The 22912-nt window shown below is 37.0% G+C and overlaps 1 protein-coding gene across 21 annotated transcripts in view; it reads left to right on the forward strand.

The window, feature by feature from the left end:
• Positions 1–21112, forward strand: part of mical3a (microtubule associated monooxygenase, calponin and LIM domain containing 3a) — a 75614-nt gene extending 54502 nt beyond the window's left edge. For 9 of the 21 annotated variants that reach the window (XM_063004234.1, XM_063004233.1, XM_063004240.1 and 6 more), the window contains 14 exons: positions 1610–1690; positions 1800–1913; positions 2909–3000; positions 3113–4952; positions 5047–5141; positions 7057–7107; positions 8422–8529; positions 9220–9313; positions 10554–10604; positions 11249–11299; positions 13968–14033; positions 16687–16786; positions 16912–16985; positions 17901–21112. In XM_063004234.1, coding sequence (XP_062860304.1) covers positions 1610–1690; positions 1800–1913; positions 2909–3000; positions 3113–4952; positions 5047–5141; positions 7057–7107; positions 8422–8529; positions 9220–9313; positions 10554–10604; positions 11249–11299; positions 13968–14033; positions 16687–16786; positions 16912–16985; positions 17901–18085 — 3002 coding nt within the window. In that variant the 3' untranslated portion in view covers positions 18086–21112. Of the gene's footprint in view, positions 1–1609; positions 1691–1799; positions 1914–2908; positions 3001–3112; positions 4953–5046; positions 5142–7056; positions 7108–8421; positions 8530–9219; positions 9314–10553; positions 10605–11248; positions 11300–13967; positions 14034–16686; positions 16787–16879; positions 16986–17900 lie in introns of those variants that run through there. The other 12 variants (XM_063004243.1, XM_063004249.1, XM_063004252.1 and 9 more) reach the window with 8 other exon arrangements.
• Positions 21113–22912: the final 1800 nt, after the last annotated feature.

The following is a 22912-nucleotide window of genomic DNA, read 5'->3' on the forward strand; positions in this document are numbered from 1 at the left end:
GAAATATAAGTGTAAACCCACATGTGCAAGATTTCAACTAGATACAACAGAACATAAGAGGGACAGAAAACAAAACCCAAAAATAAACAGCAATAAAAAAATCAGATTTCTTTTTATAGTTGATTAAAATAAGAATTATTCAAGAAGCTTAATTAGACCTTATGACATATCATGTTATTATTCATCTATTTATTTTTTCTAAAAGCTTTCTCTTAGGCTTCTGTTGAGTCAGGAACATACTCTGAACAGGGGATGTGAATTTATTACAGGCAACACATACTTACCTTCACTTAAACTACCACAGACAGTAAACAGGAACAAGAACCGACTCGAGTCCTATTGTACTGTAATACACTCATCACACACACTAGCTAAACCAAAGTGCCTTATGTGGAGATTGCAGTTTCAACCCAAGAAAATACTATAAATCTTTGGCTGTAATTATGGCCCCACCCCACCCCCTTTTTCCCATCTATTGGTTCTATTCAGACAATCACAATCTTAGGTGTGGACACATATGCCCAAAAGTAGACAATCACACAAACTTGTTGATCTGTTAAAAAAATTATTCCATTTATTGCAGTAAAACTGACTGCAAACTGAACTGAAAGAAAATTAGTTTATAGAAAAACCAAAAAACATCAAATATAAGTAGACCATAAGAAAATCTCCTCCACTGATTCATCGCTTCTTCAGAAACTACAAACTTCAAAAATAACAAATCTTATTTGTATTATTGATCTTTGTTTATCTTTTAATGAGCCACAAGCTATCATTTATGATTGACTTTATCATGTATGAAGAACATTTGAAAATGTGACTTGTATGTCAAAAGGTATTACAAGTTAAATCAGTATATCAGTATATCTGTTGGGGTATTTTTGCTTCGCTCACTCAGCTCTATCTGTGCTAACTTCTTATTTATCATTTTGCTCCACAGCTGTTGAAGCTAAACATCATCCATTTGCCTCTGTACAAATGGATATCATTACAAGCAAAAATGCTAACCACTGTTTATATTATATTATATGAGCATGAATATCATTTTACAGTTTTTGTTGTTTTGTATTTTATTTAACAAAGTCTTGCTTTCTTTTGCCATTTTTTCATACTTACTTTTGTAGCTAAATGTTATGCATGCCTAAGGGATTTTCATTGTTTATGTACATTTCTGTAGTCTTTAAAGTACCCTAAGCTAAACAATATGTCTTAGATGTCTAACTTTTTCTTGGTAGCTGAGTAAAATTTGGCAGACCAGTGCTAAAAAGTCACACAGACTGGACTTTTAATGCCGTGAGTCTTTTTGGCTTATTGTTAAATGAAATACTAAAGATACTTGATACTGAAATCACAAATATCTATCATTTTTTTCCACCTGTGACAACTGTGGGAGCTAGTTTAATAGCTATTATAACACAGTAATTATATGGACATTAAAATTGATCTCAATTTTCCAATGAGTCCTGCTTCCTTTTTTGTAACAGCGTAGTATATCACAATTTATTGGACATTATAAAGTTTTGGGGTACTTTACCTTACAGTCTCTAACTCTACAGCATTTTAAAGAGGTACAGGGCATTAACTTTGTAACTTCTCTCTCTGGCCACAGAGCCCTGTGAGGTAGAGGAGGATGAGCCAGAAGCTGAAGCAGGAAGTCTCAGCATTGACCCCGAAACTGAGCTGGATGAAGGTTTGTTATGCTGTCAGATCAGTGGATCTGTGTTTTAGGCCGGTATGTGTAAAATGATGTTTATAAAGCATAAGAGTTGTATTGAGGATATAATGTTTCTGTCTCACAGACGACATCCCCTCAGATGCTGAGGCTGAAGCTTGCTTACAGCGGGCCAATGAGGCTGAGCCTTCTCCAATGGAAAGTGTCAAACCAGAGAGCCCTGAGCTAGTCTTCAAACCTGGTAAGCTATAGTACACCTATCAGATATGTACATTCAATAATTATGGTTTAAGTCAACCTACCATAAATATGATCATTGTGGGTACACAATTACTGACTGTAACCTATCTGCTGCTTGGTATATCTGTAAGTCCATCCACCCCATTTATTAATCAAAAGAAACCTCAATAGGACCCCAACTGACCAGATGTTGATCAGGGATTTGGGTAGTGGACCAAATTTTATCACTGCAATGTGACAGCATTTTTCTATCTTATTGTTATTCCTCATCTTCGCTTGTCCCTCAGCCTAGCAGATGTAGAAACACTTGCGCATTTATGATATCCTTTTATGTTGGATTCTTACCTGTATTAAGTACAAAGTTCTTCTGATTGCATATAAAGCTCTGCACAGCCTGACTCCTCACTACTTGGTTGAGCGTCTACATCTATATGTCCCTTCTCATACCCTAAGATTGCAAACCTTAGGCCTTCTGAATGTTCCATGGTTTAAATTGACCACTATGGATCATTAAGTGTGTTAGCTCCCAAATTATGGAATACTTTATGGAACACTTACTTGTTTTTAAAGCGTTTTTATTTTTCCACCTGTACTTGAATGTCCTACCTGTACTTTCTTTGATTGTAAAACATCCTTGATCATGTAAAAGGCACTAAATTAATGCAACTGATGGTCATAATGAATCCACTGCTGACAGGTAAAAAGAAGCAGTCAGTGAAGAATGCTAGACTGTGGCTCTCCTCAGTCAGTGCATGTGTGGTGCTAGCAGTAGAGAAATTGCAATAGCCAGACAGAAATAAATAGATTAGGAGAATAGGGAGAAAATACCAATTTCCATAGAAAGTATGTGGAACCTTTATACTGGCTATTCTTGGTCAGCCTATGTATTGTATGGTCCTATTTAGTAATATTAATGTCAGTTATTAATGACCCTTTTTCTGAATCATATATAATGTAAGAAAAACGGATTGTTTCTTTTTGTCTGTGTTCCTTTAGAGTCTAAAGAAGGTACATCTGCTAGTAAAAGAGAAATTATTGTGGATGTCATTCTATCTCCAACACCAAAGCCTGTGACACCTGTTGAGGAGGTAGTGTTGTTTATTTGATACAGTTTTATCTTTCAGTTTTATCCTTGACCTGGTTGACACTGCAGCGATGCACATTTTGCCAACAAATAACTGTATCACTTTTTGCTTCTAGGTCAAAGAGATGTTTTCCCCGGTGCTAGTTAAGTCTCCAGGCACTCGTTTTTTTCCTGAGCCTTTTTTGCCTGATAGTGTCCGTCCACAGACGCCACCCTCACATCCCCCTGAAGCAAATGCTCTTAAGTCCCCTTTTACTGCGGCATCTCCGATTCGGTCCCAACCAGCACCCTTACCAGATGCAGTAACCCCAAAATTCCCTGTCCAGACAGAGCCTTGTGCCTGCTCACCCTCAGGCAACCCCTTATCACCAATCTGTGCTCAGACCTTACCATGCCAAGAGCCTTCCTCCCCCCTATCAGCAGACTCTCCCGTAAGGACTCAGCCAGTCCCGGCTATAACTTCCACTCCTCTGCCGAAATCCACATTTGACAAAACAACAACTGATCCTCTGGATTTAACAGCCAAGAAGTCTGACATCATCGAAGAGTTCTGGATGAAAAGTGCTGAAATAAGAAAGAGTTTGGGGCTTATACCCCTGGAAAGGAGCAAAAATATGGAGAACAGCATTGTTAAAACTCCTGATTCCACACCTCCTAAGCCCAAAACCCCAGAAGGTACACATGACAAGCCGGTCCTGACAGGCAGGACAGTCATCCACAGACTTAATATCACAGTTGAGGGTCAGGTGATCTCTCCTGTGGAACCAAAAAGCAGTGGCTCAGAGAAGAAGGAGTTTAGCAGCAGTTCTGGCCTGGGCTTAAACTGTAGCAACACGATTAGCAAGACAGTTACCAGTGATAGCTTAAACAACTCTGACTCTACAATGCTCACACCTCCATCCAGTCCTCCTCCACCTCCACCAGATGAGGAGCCAGCAACTCTGTCAAGGAAGAAGCCTCAAGTTTCTTGGGAGAAGCTGCCTACAGCAAATGAGAAACCTGAAATAAAAAAAAGTCTCACAAAACTAACGACACCCACTAGTCCACTTCAGGAAAAACCCGTAAGCATTCCAGTTGCTGATCACAAAACCAGCTCACCTGTTGTGATGAGAACAAAGGAGCCCAATAAGCCAAAGCGAGACGAGGTCAGAAAGTCATTTGCAGAGTGTGTCGACGAGATTCCGTTTGCTGACGATGTGGATGAGACGTACGATGATCGCACTCCTGACACAAGTGCCCTGGATAGGTTTTACACGCCGCCTACTAGCAAAGTAAACAGGGACAAGCCATCCCTCCACCTTGCTTTAGCTACGGAGAATGGGAAACCCAAAATTTCTGAAGGTCTGGCATCCAGACCGGTAAAGGGTCCAAAGCACTTTTCTCCTGAAGCCAAGGAGATTGCAGAGGAACGGATGAGGGAAAGGGAGAAATCTGTAAAAAGTCAAGCTTTAAAAGATGCCATGGCTAAGCAGATTAATAAAATGAAGGAGGCCGAGGCAGGCAAGGGGGCTGCAGCCAAAGCGGCCTGGAATAATTCAGAGGTAGCTGTAAAGAACAAAAAGCGATCAAGTTCCCCTAAATCTTCAGCAGTTAAAGTTCTGGAGACCAAAAAACAGGCAGACGCAGTGCCGGAACGTTTCTTTACGCCATCGTTAAGTAAAAGTGCGGACAGTTCGGTTACCTCCTCAGAAAGCTCCACAGGTGGCAAGATTAAAAAACGCAGTTCACTGTTTTCACCACGTAAAAACAGGAAAGAGAAGAAGGCAAAAAGTGAAAGTAGACTTTCAGGAACTGAAGAAACACCTCCCAAACACAAATCCTTGTGGAAGGCCGTGTTCTCCGGGTACAAGAAAGACAAAAAAAAGAAAGATGACAAGTCCTGTCCGAGCACGCCCTCTAGCTCGACGACCGTGGACTCAGGAAAGAAAAAATCATCTTCCGCAGCAAAGTCATCAGGTCAGCAACCATGTCTTAATTTTTTGATTTACCAAACCCCAAAATTATCAATGTTTTTAAGGTTTTAAATAAAATGATTGTTATTTTGTGTTAGATTTGCACCTGAGAAGAAACCTTAGCTTTTCTGAGGACTCAGATCTGTCCTGTGATGATGTCTTGGAAAGATCCTCCCAGAAGTCCAAAGCAGATGTAAGTTTATATAATATGTTTGTAATATTAGTTAATAATATTGGTCTTTTTCTTTACATTAATTAAATATTTTGCCTTTCATAGCAACATATGGACTTGTTTGACCTAGTATCTGAAGTGAACAAGGATGTATTGAAGAAGGGGGTGAAAAAAGATAAGGGAAGGGTAAAGCAAACAGAGAGAGGGAAGGCTAATTGGAAAGGCAAATTAAACGAGAGAGGGACTGAAAAAATTAAATGTTCATCAAGAGTAAAAGTGAAGAATGTGAGAGACATGGAACAAGTTGATGAAGAAGAAAAGGTATTTCTTGATTACACAACAAATGTGTTTTGAGCTACTGAATTTTTAACATTTGAATTTGGGACGTTAAAAATAACTGATAACTGACGAATATGTCATTGTTCAGGTAATTCTGTCTGTTAAAATAAAACATTTAAAAAGCATTAATTTCCAATAGCTGTCAAAGAATGCTTTTTAATGATAAGGAAATACATTTCTTGCTTGAATCATTTAAATTATAAACAGGGCAGCTATTTATTATTAAGGCTTTGAGATACTGATCGCATCTAAATTAAATAATTCTGGTTAGTTAGTTCGTCCCATTTTGTAATGGATTGCTAGTTAGCAATTTTCTTTATTTAAAATGTGCATTCAGAATGCTAAACAAGCTTTATTGAATTTTGTATTTTATATTTGTTACATATAGTACATTTAGTATTTTTTGTCCACTAAAAGGCAGTGGTAGCTCAGCGCTTAGGGTACTGGACTAGTAAACAGAAGGTTGCCGGTTCAATCCCCGCCACCACCAAGTTGCCACTGTTGGGTCCCTGAGCAAGGCCCTTAACCCTCAATTGCTCATCGTGTTCTGCTCATTGTGTAAGTCGCTTTGGATAAAAGCGTCTGCTAAATGCTGAAAATGTAAATGTAAAAAAAGGAAGGTAAATATTCCTCAACAAATTCTGTTTAGACTATTATTCAGTTATTCATTCAAAAAACATGTAAGAAGCAAATCAAATATTTACACCCAATACATGCAATCCAGTGATTTACTTTGCACTGATCACGTCAAAGAAACTCAGTAGCTCTAAAGCATATGTGTGTATGTCAGTAGGTAGATCTCATGACCAGGTCCAGTAACCCAGTTATACTAAGGCGTGTGTGGTTATCATAGATTGTTTTGCATTTGTAGTTATTTGTAGTTAGTAACTGTTTAGGTGTTTTAGGTGTTTAAGATTTGATGTGGTTATTTGTATGCATTCTATACTATACTATACTTTATGTGTACACACACACACACACACACACACACAGTAATGACTCCTAAAGTGGATGTTCAGTCAATTGAAATGTAATTAATTAACTTGACTGCATGACATTCATCCTTTGACCAGCAGGGGCAGTACTCAGGCTAAATCTTTTATGTAAAATATAAATATATTCTCATAAGCTAGGCTAGCAAGAGAGCACAGAGCTGTGCACATATTACCCAGCTAACATGTTAACTTACTTAGATTAAAGTTACTAAACAGATTTAACTGCAGTGGTTTAGGTTGGAAATAAAATGAACACCCTGGTATTGTTTCTCTGTTTTTTCAATTGTCAAAATGAAAATGGTAACTAAATAGACGGTGTAATATGTAAATAAGCTATGCTTTTATTCATGTAGATGGGAAATACATAATAAACAAGTTTACGTGACAGTGATAAATAACAGAAACACAACCAGTTTACAGTGTAGTCTGTCTACATTCATGATTCATTAAAACATCCATATAGCTAGCATGTGTCAGTGTTTGGTTTGTGTTTTGTGTTGTCCTAAACTGTCGGTTTGATTTAACCACTTTAACCTGTTTAGTCACATCATTTGTTTTATGTTGTTCATTGTTCGTGTTTTATTTTTTATCCTCCCCACAAGTCTGTTTATGTTCCTCATGCACTGGCGTTCAAGAGATCATACGCCACAAAGGTAGTGTGTTTATTCTCACAAGTCCACCTGTTCTGAGCATGCTACATCTATTATTTAACCTTATCCTCTATAATCCATGTGTTTTTCCACTACTGTATTACTAACAGTGTCCTTTATGAGCATGAATAAGCAGTACCACCTTTCTGCTGGAGGATGCACCTGTCACCTGATTTTTATTTATTTATTTATTGAGAAGCTTTATCTGTATCCTGATCTGTATTCTGCACTGTACTTCTCACTGGTTCATATTTGCTCTGTGACTCCTTGGCGGTGAATTCACTCAGAAGCTGTACACATCAGTGCTCTAAACACTTCTGTTTTCATTTTCTTTTATTAACTGTGTTCTCTAAAAATGCTTTATAAAACAAAAAGATAATTAACCAGTATCATAGTAATAGTAACATTGTCAGAAAACACAATCACCATTTTTCAGAAAAGCTGGGAAATACTGTCAAATGCAATAAAAACAAAAATGTATAAATTGTTAACCCTCTTGAACTTGTAATTAACTAGCAACAGTACAAAGAAATGTTCATGTTTTGGTGGCCAACTTGATTGTATTTTGTAAATACAAACAAAATTGGAATTTGATGCCTGATGGCTTTGGGGGAAAAAATCTTCTGAAGTTTGGTTGTTCTCTGTGCCAAAGATAAAAAAGCACCTGTTTCCAGCAAAAAGTGCAAAAGCCAACATCTCTTATGTTATCATGGTGCATCAGTGCCGGTCACATGGGTGACTTGCATAATTTTTAAGGTACCACTAATGTAGAGGTGAATATCTGGATGTTACAAAGACATCCAAATAATTTCAGCAAGATTATGCCAGGCCTCATTCTTCATGCACTACAACAGCGGGGCTTCATTGACACACTTATGGTGCATCATGAAGAGGAGAGCCATGGCAACCACAGACTGCTGAGCAGCTGGGCAAAAAATTTACTTTTGTCTGTTAAATAAAGATTCATTATATTCAAATCACAGTTCTTTGTTTATTTTGCATTTTACATCTCCCAACTTCTCTGGAAATTTGGTTTGTAGAATATTTGTAATGATTCTAGTCAGATTTTAGATTTAAATTTAGATTTTTGTGGTACACTGTGCTTTGTAATGTATAACAAAACGACACATTAAAAACAAATAAATTATTTATTTATTATAAGTTATTTAAGAGTTGTGCTAGTGTAGCTGTTTATTCAGATGTATAAGATACTGTTATGGAATTTTATCACTTCGAAGCTTTGGACAAAACTGTCTTGTCTTTGTATAGCTCTAGATATAAGAAGTCCCTGATTCATGTTTTGATTCTTAATTGCAGAAGACGTACACTGAAGAGGAGCTAAATGACAAACTGACACGCAAGGTGCAGAAAGCAGCTCGGCGGCAGGCTAAACAGGAGGAGCTGAAGAGATTACACAGGGCTCAGGTACGACTTTAATAATAATTACACGTATACAGTAGTGGTGTTTTAGTCTTAACATTAGTACATTATGGTAATTCAGTAAAAAAAATCACAATCCAAACAATTCTGGTATTACATTATTATTAAACATGGAATTCAACAAATATGTTTTTACAGTCTATAGTTAAAGTATAGCTCAGTGGTTAAGGTACTGGACTTGTAATCAGAAGGTTGCCGGTTCAAGCCCCACCACTGCCAAGTTACCACTGTTGGGCCCTTGAGCAAGGCCCTTAACCCTCAACTGCTCAAAATCGTGTTCAGTCATAATTGTAAGTCGCTTTGGATTAAAGCGTCTGCTAAATGCCAAAAATGTAAATGTATCTTAATGACTTACAATTTCTCTTATTGCTCCCAAATCTCCTAGCGGTGACTATTTTTTTTATGTAGGACCTGCATTTGGTGAACCAAATACATTTCAAAAAGTGTATCTTGCTGTACAAGATGGCAAAACTAGATTTCATGCACAACTGAAATGTCATGCAACATTTTTATTTATTCATTCATTTAGATAAAAGAATGTCAGTATATTTCAGCATAATTGCACGGTTTGATTTCCTCCAAAGCATACCACACAGCCATGCAGGATTAAAAATAAATTCACTACCAACTGCATTAGTCAGTGTGAGTATGATTGTGTTGGTTTCTTGTCCTCAGATCATTCAGAGACAGCTGGAGCAGGTGGAGGAGAAACAGAGACAGCTGGAGGAGAGGGGTGTAGCTGTAGAAAAGGCTCTACGAGGGGAAGCAGGTATCTTACACTGTTTATTCTTCCATCATCTTCTCTATACACACCTCAGGCTGGAATGAAAATATAAAAAAATATACACACATGGCTCATTGGGGTAAGGTTGTTACGGTAGTGTTATTTTATAGATCCTGGATCTTGGCAAAAAAAAATCAAGCCCTACTATAAGTCTGATTTCTGGAGCCCTACCACTAATTGGTGTTTAATGGATGTCACTGTGGTCAAAGCAAACCCAGATTTTACACCAGATGCATGACTTAAGCATTGTATCCATGTTGTGTCAAGTGTAATGGAACAATGTCAATTTACACTAGGCGTGTCTTTATTTTCTGTACATGCTACTGGCAGTGGGCACTCAGGAGAACCAGGATTCTTTTAAACAATGTGTAGAGATCATACAAAAGACTGTAAGACTCCCACAATGGAGTTTATCATAGCATACAAAGAAAGATTCCGATTTTAAATAAAGTGATAGCAAGTGGAATTGTGGGATTTAAATGGATTTTGAGTCACGCTTCAGCCTGGATGCATTTTGTTTAGTGCTCATGAAAAGGAACGTGAACACAGTTTGGAATGTATCACGATTCCAACATAGAAACATATGCATGTTTGAAAATAATGAAGTCGCTGTGATTTTAGTGGTTTGAAAGCACACCTGCACTGCTTATCTGTAGACAACAGAAAATTATAGTAATCTTTAAAGTCAAATTAATGTTCTGTACTGTAATTTTTTGTTTGATTATACAAATGAATAGTTACTAGGTATAAAATAGTAAAGCTTAGTCGATTTTTATATAATAATTGCATATTCTGCATTTTCTTTCTCATGTTATACATGTAGTAAACCTTATTAAAGTTAATGCCTTTACATTCCTGTTGCAGCTTTGCTCATACTTTTTGCTACATATAATTAAAAATTTTAAAGCACTTTGCAAGGGACCATTAATGACTTTATAATCTATGGGACAGATTAGAGACTTAAAATCATAATAAGCTATTATTTCTTTCCTTGCTTCTAAAGTTTTATTATTTTGGTCGTAACATTTGTATAATAATATGCAATAGGAAATGAAACGTAAGTAATAGGTGCTGTGAGAGATTTTCGACAATCAATGATGACCAGAAGAGCAACTGTAGATTTTTTTGTTTGTTTTTTCTCCTCATATCCTTTTCTGTCCATTTCATCACTGAAAGTGGTGCTTTTCTGTGCCTTATAACCTCTCTATCCTTCACTTTCTTTAAGGGTTACATAAAGGTTCTAGTGTTAGTCCAAAACAGCGTAAGAGGCGCTCAGGTATCTGTGCCGATAATGTTAATAGGTGTCCGAAGTCGTCGTCCATGATCTCATTTTAAGTATCATCTATCTTGGTTTCCCCTCATGTGTCTTTCAGCTGCATGAAACTGAATTTGCGTGTGTAGCATAGATTTGTGTGCCCTCTCACTGGATTTGCTTTAGTCGTGTACTGTATTTATAATACAGTGAAGAGTTCTTTTTTTTTTTTATTGCATTAGTCTGTGACACAGAAGGTGAGACACAAAAATGCCTAGGTGCAGCTGGTGCTGCTTTTGCCCACAGTTGCAACCTGTTGTGGTTCAGCTGGCAAAATGGTTAAGAACAGTCATTAGTTAACAAAAAATGTAATACTGGTCTTTTACATTTACACTGATAATGAACATTAGGCCACAATTCTCCACTCCAAACCCTGTGGCAGGGCACAGCAGCACACAACACCAAATCTATGTACCCATTCTGTCATTCTGAAATATGCCGTGCACATGCAACGTCTTTATTTAACCACATCTACAGTGTACCTATGCAGTGTAACATACTGAGTTTGGGTGTGGGTGTTCAAAACTCATGCATGACTTTCTTTGCTTTACTTGCACTAGCAGTGCTTGTGTATGCAGTAACATATCTTTAATATATCCTTATTGTAGACTATTGGGGAGAATCTAATTACAGTGAGATCCTGGACTTGCATCTGGGCGGTATGTATTTCAAACCTGTCGCTTTAAACTGACAAACGGCTAACTCATCTCTCCTCACCCTCCTGTACTTACTGACGCTCTTACCTTACCTTACTGTGTGTCCTCCCTTTTAAATCTAAATCCATTATGGATGCAACACGGCAGAGCTTTCCTCACAGACAAGCCTGTGATGAAACTTTGCAGTGTATTGTTTGATTCGTTCATGTCTATAAATCAAATATTAACTAATTAATAACAATGAAATCGTATTTCAGATTAGTTTTTGATTGATTTTGGTCCTACTTTTTAAATGACACAAAATTAAATTGATGAATCAACAGTGAATAAATGATTTCACATTTGCTTGCAGATTTCCTCTCTTGGATGACCAGTTTATAAATCTCAGCAGTGTAGATTATGTACACAAATATATATTCTGAAATTCAGATGATCTGGGCTTTCCTGATAAATACATTCTTAAGTAGGGTCGCTCAGGTGACACAGAGGTAAATCTCACCAGCTCACCACCGCTGGGATTAGAGGGTTTAAATTCCCAGTGGTGCTATTGATCGGTTAGGTGTCTACATACAGACATGATTGGTTATTCCTCGGGGTGATGATAGAGGCCCTGAGATGGAATAGTGGTCTGTTTGGGGTGTGTCACTTGGTTGCACCCAGTGATTCGGGGAAACCAGACCCACTGCAACCCTGACCAGAATAAAGTGGTGGTAAAACATGAAAAAATAAGTTATATTTCTAAGCCAGCATATGTTGTCATATGTTGAAAATGTCATCGTAAAAGAATAAAAAATTAAATTAATTTATACTTTTTTGAGGAAAGAAACGCTTTAACAATTCAGTCTTTGAAAAAGAACAGTTGCAGAAATTATTGAAGTCTCAAGACAACCATGACATACAATACATGTTGTTTACAAGTTTATGATAACGTTTGACCCCAGCTGTATACTGTGAAGTGTTTTGGCTATATTGCCCACCATACAGTATTTGTAAGTAGTAGAAATATACACACAATGTTATCAATAATTAGGCTTATCCTCTTTGTACCCAGACTTTTGTATACTTGCCTATCAGAAATGTCTACCACATAGGCATACAATCACTGACCCTATCTTGAGAATTAATTGTAGATCAGCTGATTGGCTGCATTAGCCTGATGTAGCTTCAGCCTCCCTACCTGCTTGGTTGGCCAGATACCATGTGTGCTTTGTGTATGCTGGTATGAGTTGTGTGTATGCTGTGTTAAATTAATACATACTTTTCTCTAAACTCGGACACCTCTCTTGTGTGATGCCCTTGCTGTGTTCCTGCCCACCTTCAGGGTCTTCGATTAGTGCCAGAGTGTGTTGTTCTGAGCATGTGTGTGTGAGTTTGTGGTGCGCTATTGCTGTTGTGTGCTGTTGAGTTGTTGATGACCTGTTTTTTAATCATCCACATTAACACAAGGTAGCGTGGGGTTTTATTTCAAACAAAAGACTCAACAGCAAAACAATATATAAAATACACTCCCTCCTGGAACTAACAGGAACGTATTTATAAACATGTCTAGGGGCTGTTTGAATTCATTAATATTTGCATGTATAATTGTTTACTGTTAATATCAATAGTAATCAATAGTATCAGTTCCCCAATAACAATAAGAACTAAACCAACTTAAGTACATAAAACAATATAAATAAGTACAAGTACAAGAATGCAACTTTTGTGTCTGCTGTGTTATGAATTGCATATTATATATTTGTATTGATTATGTTCCTAGACTTGGGCATGTTTCATATGTAACATGCAGGGAAACCAGATGCAACAATGCTGAGTTTCAGTTCAAACTCTTAATGCTGTGAGGTTGAAAATAAGCCTTTCTTAAACCTAATTTAATCTCATATAAGTTAACACAGTTGAAACATTCAAGTTTGTGTAAATGTATCTAAAGTGCTGTAGAATGTGTCTTTGATGGCTGTATCAGTTGGTGTTGGATACTGTTTGCTAATGTCTTCTGTTATTACTGAGAATAATGTGTAGGATCGATCACTGTTGCCTTTCTGTGGAAAATGCTTTTTCCCCTCCACACTTATGTCATGGAAGTCCACAGTTAGGTCACCTGTGTGATCGTCCCTTTAGTGTAACCTTACATTTCACCTGCTTTAAGTTTGCATATTATTACGATATTGGCTTATGAGGCCATGTGACCATCGTTTGTCACCTATTGTCACGTTTGTCACCACACATACTACTTCACTGTTGTGTCATTCATCATGTTTGTTTGATTTTTTTTCTTTTTTAACTGGCATAGGACAAACCTCCAACCCAAAAATTAGTCCCATAAGACTATATGATTTTTTAAAGGTTGGGAAGTGATTATTTACCCATTCCTCTGTATTTAGTTTAGTCTTAAGCAATGCCAAATCAGTGTAGTTTTACTACTTTGTGCAAAATTGTTGATTATATAAAACGTAGGGCCACAGTTTTTACTTTTACATTTACTTTTCAATTATCTTGCCCACATTCTCTCTCTAGCATTTCTTCCCATAGTTTTCTTGCTTTTTGGATTTTTCTCCTCACTTTTTTCTCTCCTTCATTTTTCCCTCCCCTCTCCTGCACATCCACTTCTTTTTTCCTCTTCCCTTCTCTTCCTTTACCACGTCCACCACTACTTCATTCTCTCTTGTGGAAGTTGAGCCCTATGTCAGGACCCCTCGCTGGAGACCCTTGTCCTTCTGCCCATGCTGTTCCCCTGAAGGTAACGTAAATTCTGTCTCACCTGCCGCCGGTCAGTCGGCTGCATTAGCACACCAGCCTGGCCTGCTGCCTTTTACCCAAACTATTCCCTCTAGACTGATCATCTTTGTCCTTTTTCTTATCGATTTACTCGCTTTATTTTCTGTTTGGTTTTTAAACCCGTTTAACCCTTTTCCAGCAGACTCCATATAACGTAAACTATTTTGATAATAAAAAGTCATTAAGGAGGAAGTTTACCAAAAGTGTGCATTTAATCAGCATGGTTTTCTACAGAACTAAACAAAAACAGTCCATTATGTGTGTTATTCTTCTCTAGTCCTTTTTTGTAGCGCTGCATGTTAACCGTATGTTAAAGCATTTTTTACCTGTGTGTGTGTATGCAGTCCACAGCACACATATAATTTTGCTAAATTATTGAGGATACCGCATGTTAGAGCTGTTAAATACTTTTCGTAAATATTTTTATACTCTTATTCTGTACCGAAACATGTAGTTCTGCTTAAAGACAAGTCTGATGTTTGCTTTTTTATTAAACATTAAATCCACCAAGTAATACACAGTTGCGATCAGAAATATTTAGTCCCTCCAAAGAAAATAAGAATTTATTACTGTAAACTTTGCAGAATAGCTAGATTTTGCATTTAATTATTAATGTATCAGTTAGATGATACAGCAAATGAACTAAGAATATGGATGATAAAGTATGATAAAGAATATTCTTACTGCCATAATATTGCAGATATTAAAACCTACTTCTGTGTAACATAGCTGGTGAAATAAAGTGATTCTGATTCTGGTCTGTATGACCTAAATTTGGGTTACAACATGACAAATCCATTGAGAACTCAATAACCAACCTTAATTGGCTTCTCTTGTGATGTATTATATAGACACCATTTAGAAATTCATGTGTTTAAGGTGTGTTGCAACCAAAAATTAATGAGCTGTGACAAAAACTGAGAGGAGCATTGCACCAAAAGTAGTGTGTATAAGTAAAAACGTACCACAGCAAGCAACCAATGGAAGATATTTCTGTAACTTTGGTTCTGCTGTGGATTAATATGTTGTTTGTAAAAGGGATATGCAAATAGTGTGTTGGCATGAAACTCATTAATCTTTCACATTCATATAATATTTTACAGTGTTTAGGGCAACATATAACAATGTAAGAACACGGTCCTTCAGATTATTGTTTTCTCATTCATCACATACTCATTATTACTTCTTTCATTCACATTACATTCAGCAGTTTTAATTCATGTAGTGTTTGTGAGTTTATGTAGTAAAGCCTGAATGGCTGAATGTTTTGCTGTGGGTTTGTGTGGGAGTCTGTGCTAACTATGGTTTCTTCTCTGTGTCTTTTTTGGGGGAGAATGGGGCTGAGTGTGGTGGAGGCCACTGGCTGTGCGTATCCACTGGATAAGTTGAGCCAAATCCTGTTGTCCAATGTCTTTTAAAGCCTCTTGTCCAGTGTCTCACTCTTGTCTCTAACATTGATCTTGTGTCTGAGAAACTGTGCTTTGTGTCTGTGTACTAAAAAATGTTGGATGGTGGGGGGGGGTACAGTTTGTGTTGCTCAAGTCTTTGCTTCATCAGCCAGGTACATCGTGCTGCACCGGATTTGCTTTTTGACGCTGCTTGCTTTAGATAATGTTGTGCATGTCATGTATGTCTAGGCATGAGTAAGTGAGTCTAAAAGGGGGAAAAGAGAAAAAGGGCTGTACCAGCGTGGTCAGATGTACACCCACCAACTTTTTAGCCAATGACTGTAATTCTGTGAAGTCTTGCATGCCGCACTTTTTTCCCATACACTTAACACGGGTAATATAGCCAAAATACTACAGTATATCTTAAAAATAATAACTGGTAACAATACACCTACCAGCCACTTTATTAGGAACAGTCGTACACCTGCTCAGACATGTAATTATCCTGTCATCCAGTCATGTGGCAGCAGTGCAGTACATTTAGTCATATAGACAGGTCAAAAGCTTCAGTTAATGTGTGTTTACACTTTCTTGTGGTAAATACCTTTGTTATTTACCAGTTTAGGCTACTTTCTATTCAATAATAATAGTGCTTGAGATGTCCACCCTCTGCCACGCCATAACCACATTGGCAGTGAATCTTCATAAATTTTCTTTCTTTTTTATCTGAGGTATAAATTTGTATGCAGATAAACATATTTCCAAACTGTTTTATCTGGGGGACATCTACCATTTTACTACCATTTTACCGCCACCAACATGCACACAATAGAGAAACTTGTTCAGATCCAGCTGAGATCAAGAATGTGATTCATTACCACAAACACCCTGGATTTAAAACTTGCTAAGAACTCATGGGTTAAAGTTACATACGATTATGAGAACACTGAAAGCAGAATACAAGAAGAGGAAATCTAACCTGACATTCAGCTTTGAAATTTCATGTTTTACCTTCATGCCATCTTTTGGAAATGAGGCACGTTTGATCCTGTTAGAGCTGTCCTGCTCCTGACCCTCCTCCTCCACTACTCTATCCAACTGTTCCATTATAAAAGACATTCCAGCTTGGCTGTTATTCCATCGGCCGTGTGGTTGTCCATGTCGGATCTGTGTGAGTCTGGGCATTGAGAAGGTTCCTCATCCTTTTACATGTTGTTTTGTTTGCAGGAATGGGTAAAAAGGATGATCCCAAGCTGATGCAAGAATGGTTTAAACTGGTGCAGGAGAAAAATGCCTTGGTGCGCTATGAGTCAGAGCTGATGATATTGTGAGTATAGCATCATCATCTACTTTTTGGACTCACAATGCATAGCAGGGTTATAAAATCTTCCCATGTCATGTACTGTATATATCACTACAGTGCATGATGAAATTTTTCATGTTTTTTTTTAGTGCTCGTGAGTTGGAGCTGGAAGACCGGCAGAGTCGACTGCAGCAAGAACTTAGAGAGCGAATGGCAATTGAGGGTACGTTCAATCAAACTGTCACTAATTTTATGTAGTAAGTTCTAAATAGAAGTACACTATATGGTCAAACGTATGTGGACCATGAGCTTGTTGACCATGCCATTTTAAAACTATGGGCATTAATATAGGGTTGCCTATCCCTACATTTCATCTATAACAGCCTTCACTCTTCTGGGAAGGCTTTCCACCAGACTTTGTATTGTTGGAAAGTTCTGGCTCACAATCAACGTTTCAGTTTATCCCAAAAGTGCTTAAAGATAAATAAGTTATTAAAAAATTTGGCTTTAGGTATTAACATTAATCTCAGGTGATCTGATCACATGTAGCCATTTACTTTTGGCATTTGTGTGTGTCTCAAACATCTCCAATCATTTCCGGATTACCGGTCAACTCCCAACCAAAATGGCACACTGTCATTTCAAAACAGCCTTAGGTCAAAAAGTGTAGATTTTGTTGTTACTGGTGAGTTTAAAGATTTGTGGCTCAGTTAGTACCCACATACACAAAGCAAGCAGCTAAGAAATAAACATAACTCAAATATTTTATAAATTTACTATACATGGCTGCTTTTCCTTTTAAATCTAACTGTTTTTAACCTAAGTAAGGACTACACTGAAGAACATGTCACACTGAAGAACAGCCAAACTTTTGTGGACATCTGACCTTTTCTTTACCGCGTATTTTACTGATCGACGGCTTTACTATTGCTTAACAGTACATGTAGAAAGACAGTGTGACTGATGTGTGTATATCTAAGCTGCTTTAAATCCTCTATATACTTGTAGTTAGGGCTGGCAACTAGTCTGTTTTTTTTTTTACTTTTTATCATAAAGAGACAAAGGCAGGGCTTCTAGTACACTCCTCACAACTATTTACAATGTTCATCTGTCTTTTCTGCGCGTTTTCTTTCTACAGACCATTTAAAAACTGAGGCAGAGCTGACTGAAGAGAAGCACATTCTGAATGAGATGTTGGATGTGGTGGAGCAAAGGGACTCGCTGGTGGCTGTCCTGGAGGAGCAGAGACTCAGAGAAAAGGAAGAGGACAAGGATCTGGAGGCGGTCATGCTCTCTAAGGGGTTTAATTTAAACTGGATCTAACCAGCATACTCCACCATAGGGAATGTAAGGATTTGATAGAGGCTGTTTGCTTTTGTCTTATAAATGCTGAGGAAGTTGGTGACAGCATTTACACATCCTTGTGATGTTTACAAGTCCTCCTGGCTCAGCTCAGGGTTGACCCTGGGGTCCACCTGTTTCTCTCTCCGCTGCACTGGAAATACAGCCAAGCTTTCACCTCTATACAGTTTTTACATACTGTTTTGGACTCAGAAAGGGAATTTGGACATAGGGAAATTATATAGACAGTTCAGGATTTCAAGGATTACATCTACATCCTGTTCATCACCTGTTACACATTTCGAAGAAGCAGAGCAAGGTTGTTGGATTTCATTTTTCTGCTTTTATACTCACACTACTGACTGAAATAGGAACTGTACAGCCTGCCTTACCCACAGTTCCATGTGGAGACATGATAAACACGGTAATTTAAACCCCAATGACAATTATATTGTTTCTCCATGATTTAGTGATCAAATATGCTACTACAATTGTTTCATTATGTATTTATTCTTGTTTTACAGAAAAGCATGCACAGTTCCACAGAGGAACTCTTATGGTTTTGTTTTTCAACAGTGAGTTGGAAAGGCTGTTCCTTTCGCTTATCAGCCAGCTCATATCAAAACTAGATTTTTAGGGCTGTGTTCATAAAAAACTTTATTGGCATCCATCAGAATTTTTTTTTTATAACACATCTCACACGGCATACTGCATCTGTGCTTAAATGCCACCGGCTTTCTTGAAAACATTCATACAGTAATCAGAATTGAGAAATGGTTCATTATCTAACCACAGGCAACATTCAGACTGCAAGACTGAGTGCTTAATTCTAAATAGGGATGTATTGATATGGAAATGCTTGACCAATGCCTTCATTTTTATGTACATATCTCCTAATGCCTATGCTGATACATACATGATACAAATTGCTAAAAATGTAAACAAAAGACTATATTTACCATGGGGAGATATCCAAAACAATAGGCTACAATGAGTTATAACACAAGGCCATTTGCACCTATAAAAAGACCTATGTAGGTAAAATAAATCAAATAAGTCACATGTAAGAGCTGCAGATGTATGTGTACCACTGAATAGGCTTAAAACAGTACTTCCCAACACACGACCTGTTTTGTACCGGAATGAACCAGGGCACACATGTCTCACTAGTTTCAACACAAAATTTAAATTGAATTAACATTGTATAAATTTCAGTCTGACTGGTGTTGCATTATAGTTAAATACATATTGGTCTTGAGTACCACATAAACTACCAAATTTAAATTAAACACAGTTTTTTTTTTTCAATTCAGTGTCAATCTTAGATTCTTGGAAAATTGATTTTGGGAGTTGGATAGTTGCAGTTCAAATAAGACTGGCAGCATTGACTGATGTTCCTAGATATTTGTATACACCATTTTGCATAGGTGCAAAAAAGCCTGTCAACTTGTTCTTTTTAAAACTGGTGGCAAGACATCTGCATTTTGCCAGATGTTGAAAATCTGCTTATGAATGCAGTTTTAGCATAAAGAACATAAGGTGCATTGTATATAATACTCAGCCTTTAGCTCATGCTCAGTGTTGATACACTAAGTTGAGCTTCTGCACTATCTAGTGCTCACTCTTTTGTCTTAAGATATTTCCCTTTACCTTTGCAAGTTTACAATCACTTAACTGAAATTAAAATCTAAATGAGACACTAAAGTTAACAGAAGCTGTGAAATGTATGTCAAATATTCATATTTAAGACAATGTAGTGATAATTACATTATTAATGTTTTAAAATACTTTAAACTGGTAAATAATATACAATTAAAGCCCTGACAGGGTGGACAAGTTCTTAATTCACTTCTAGTTTGCCTGGCATGGGAGTATGTTTACATGTTAACTTTAAATAATTTATTGCAGTTAAACATTTGTGCTCATGTAAACAGCATAATCTGACAACATTCTCGCTGCCACTTAAAAACCAAATACAAGCGTCATATCAGTGTGATTGTTAGTCTTTATACAGTATAATCTATAATATGAAGTGAGTGACAAGTGCCCTCTGGAGTTTTGATGTTTATCAAGGGCATTGCACTTATCAATGCAGTTGCCTTGTAAAACAATATAAAAGACATAATAAACCCTAATTTAAGCTAACCTATATATTGAACTGGCCCTAATATAATCCACCTGAAACATGTTTCTATGCAAACATAATTATTATATTATACATTTATTTACCAGTAAAAGTAAATTGACTAATTTTCTACAGTTGCTGGTTTCAGGAATGCTGGTTGACCATCTCAGCGCTCCTAAGTTACACCATACGTCTGCTTGTCCCATGTCCTCTACACAAAATTTGTTAAACATTATTATATCTCATACCGCCGTTAATAAGCTTGTTTCATTATTTATCTCTTGGGTTTTATAGTTATATCAGCAAATAGGGATTAATATAAGAAACGTAACTGTTTGCATTGGTTTACAGCATTCTGCCTTTATGTGTCCATATCCACAAGGTTTACTTACCTTTACCAAGGCTTAATTTTTATTTCTTTGTTTTTATAAAAACAAATTTGTACTTCAAGCTTTCACACAATACTACTGGACAATACTGATTAGCAAAAAGGATAAATCTGTATAAAGTAGCTATGTCCAAAAGAATTGGTAAAATGCTATTTTTTGACATGTTTTGAGGTGGTAGTATGCAGTTTGGGATGCAACCTACATTTCAGAACGCTGTACAGTGGGACACAGATTTTTGTATGAATGTACAAAATAACTGTGAATGAAATAGTTTGACAATTTTAAAGCCAGATATTTAGACTGTGTAAATGTTTTACAAAGTTCATGGGTATTTATTAACATGTGTGAAAATGTATTATATGTAAAGAAAATGGAACCTAATTTTAAAAATTGTATGGTGTCATATCTTGACATGTAAACGCTTCCTGTAGCTAATCTGCATATAGGATTTTGGATGTAAGTTTAAAGGTAATAAACATGCATTTGTTTTTTCAATTTGTTTTTGCAGTTTGTTCCAAAATAATAATTTATTAAAGAAAAAAGAGAATAATATAAAAATATTATTTAGTGGTCAGAAATGTTTGTCCACTACAGTGCGGTGGTCCAGTGTAATGCTGGTCCAGTGTAACATTGCTAACATGGTTTAGGTCTGCGTGTCCCATTAGAGGAACTGGAATGTAGCGGAGAAAAAGTAAAACTGATATCGATCTGCCCATCACCTCTAGTAATAAGGTTAGAATAGCCATGTGGTGTCAAAACCTAGCCCAGCCACCTAGTTCACAGCTGATATACTGACGAAAACCAAAATAACTCATAAATCGTAACTACTATTATTATGAAATAAATATACAATGAAGACTTGTGCACTGTGTGCAGTACACTAACTATACAAAAGACATTACAGCTGTGAAGTAATATCCAAGGTCAACAACACGGGTACTCGCTACTGTTGTTACTGTGATTTCTGTTTCTATAAGCACTCTGTATTTATAACTCTATCATAGTACTATTGTAATACATTTTTGTAAGTAGCTGCTCTCAGTGGGGTTGTAGATACATTCAGATATTTAAAGCGGTCAGATTTCTTGTTTCTGGATGATTTACTTTGTCACAACGTTACCATCATGGCCTATCACCACCAAGCGGCTAACTCATACCACGTAGTTGTGTTTGCTGGTTAAATAAATATGTTCATTTTAAATAGAGATTAAATATGTTTGTCCTTGTTCATTTAAATTTAAAAATAGATGCTAATCTGTTTATATTCATATATAAATATATTCAATCTGTTTATATTTATATTCATAAGCATAAAGTCAAAAGCAAAGAGTACTTATTCATCAAAACACAAACACGCAGAATGAGAGCCTCACTGCGCATGCTCCGATTTACGAACCGGATCTACGTAATTTGCGTAGGGTGCGCAAAGTGCGTTCATACTTTACTAAGGGATCATTTAAACATCATTTTCATAAAAAAATGCCCCGATTTATGTATGTGCAATGAAAAGTATTCCGAAACTTACATTCTTCTGACAGAAATGAAAGAAGAACAAAAACAATATTACTGTAATTAGATCCAAGAGAAAGTTTCAGTCGGGAGATAAATAAGCTTCTGCTAGTTTTAAAAGTGGCATCAAGGACACAAAACAAAACCATGGACTAACATTAAATGTGGTTTGCATTATTTCTCTGCATTCTTTCTCTGACGATAATTAGGATTATACTGTATATACAGTGTATCACAAAAGTGAGTACACCCCTCATATTTCTGCAAATATTTCATATCTTTTCATGGGACAACACTATAGACATGAAACTTGGATATAACTTAGAGTAGTCAGTGTATAACTTGTATAGCAGTGTAGATTTACTGTCTTCTGAAAATAACTCAACACACAGCCATTAATGTCTAAATAGCTGGCAACATAAGTGAGTACACCCCACAGTGAACATGTCCAAATTGTGCCCAAAGTGTCAATATTTTGTGTGACCACCATTATTATCCAGCACTGCCTTAACCCTCCTGGGCATGGAATTCACCAGAGCTGCACAGGTTGCTACTGGAATCCTCTTCCACTCCTCCATGATGACATCACGGAGCTGGTGGATGTTAGACACCTTGAACTCCTCCACCTTCCACTTGAGGATGCGCCACAGGTGCTCAATTGGGTTTAGTCCATCACCTTTACCTTCAGCTTCCTCAGCAAGGCAGTTGTCATCTTGGAGGTTGTGTTTGGGGTCGTTATCCTGTTGGAAAACTGCCATGAGGCCCAGTTTTCGAAGGGAGGGGATC

Source organism: Trichomycterus rosablanca, chromosome 11 (genome assembly GCF_030014385.1).
Source record: "Trichomycterus rosablanca isolate fTriRos1 chromosome 11, fTriRos1.hap1, whole genome shotgun sequence".
Lineage (NCBI taxonomy): Eukaryota > Metazoa > Chordata > Actinopteri > Siluriformes > Trichomycteridae > Trichomycterus > Trichomycterus rosablanca.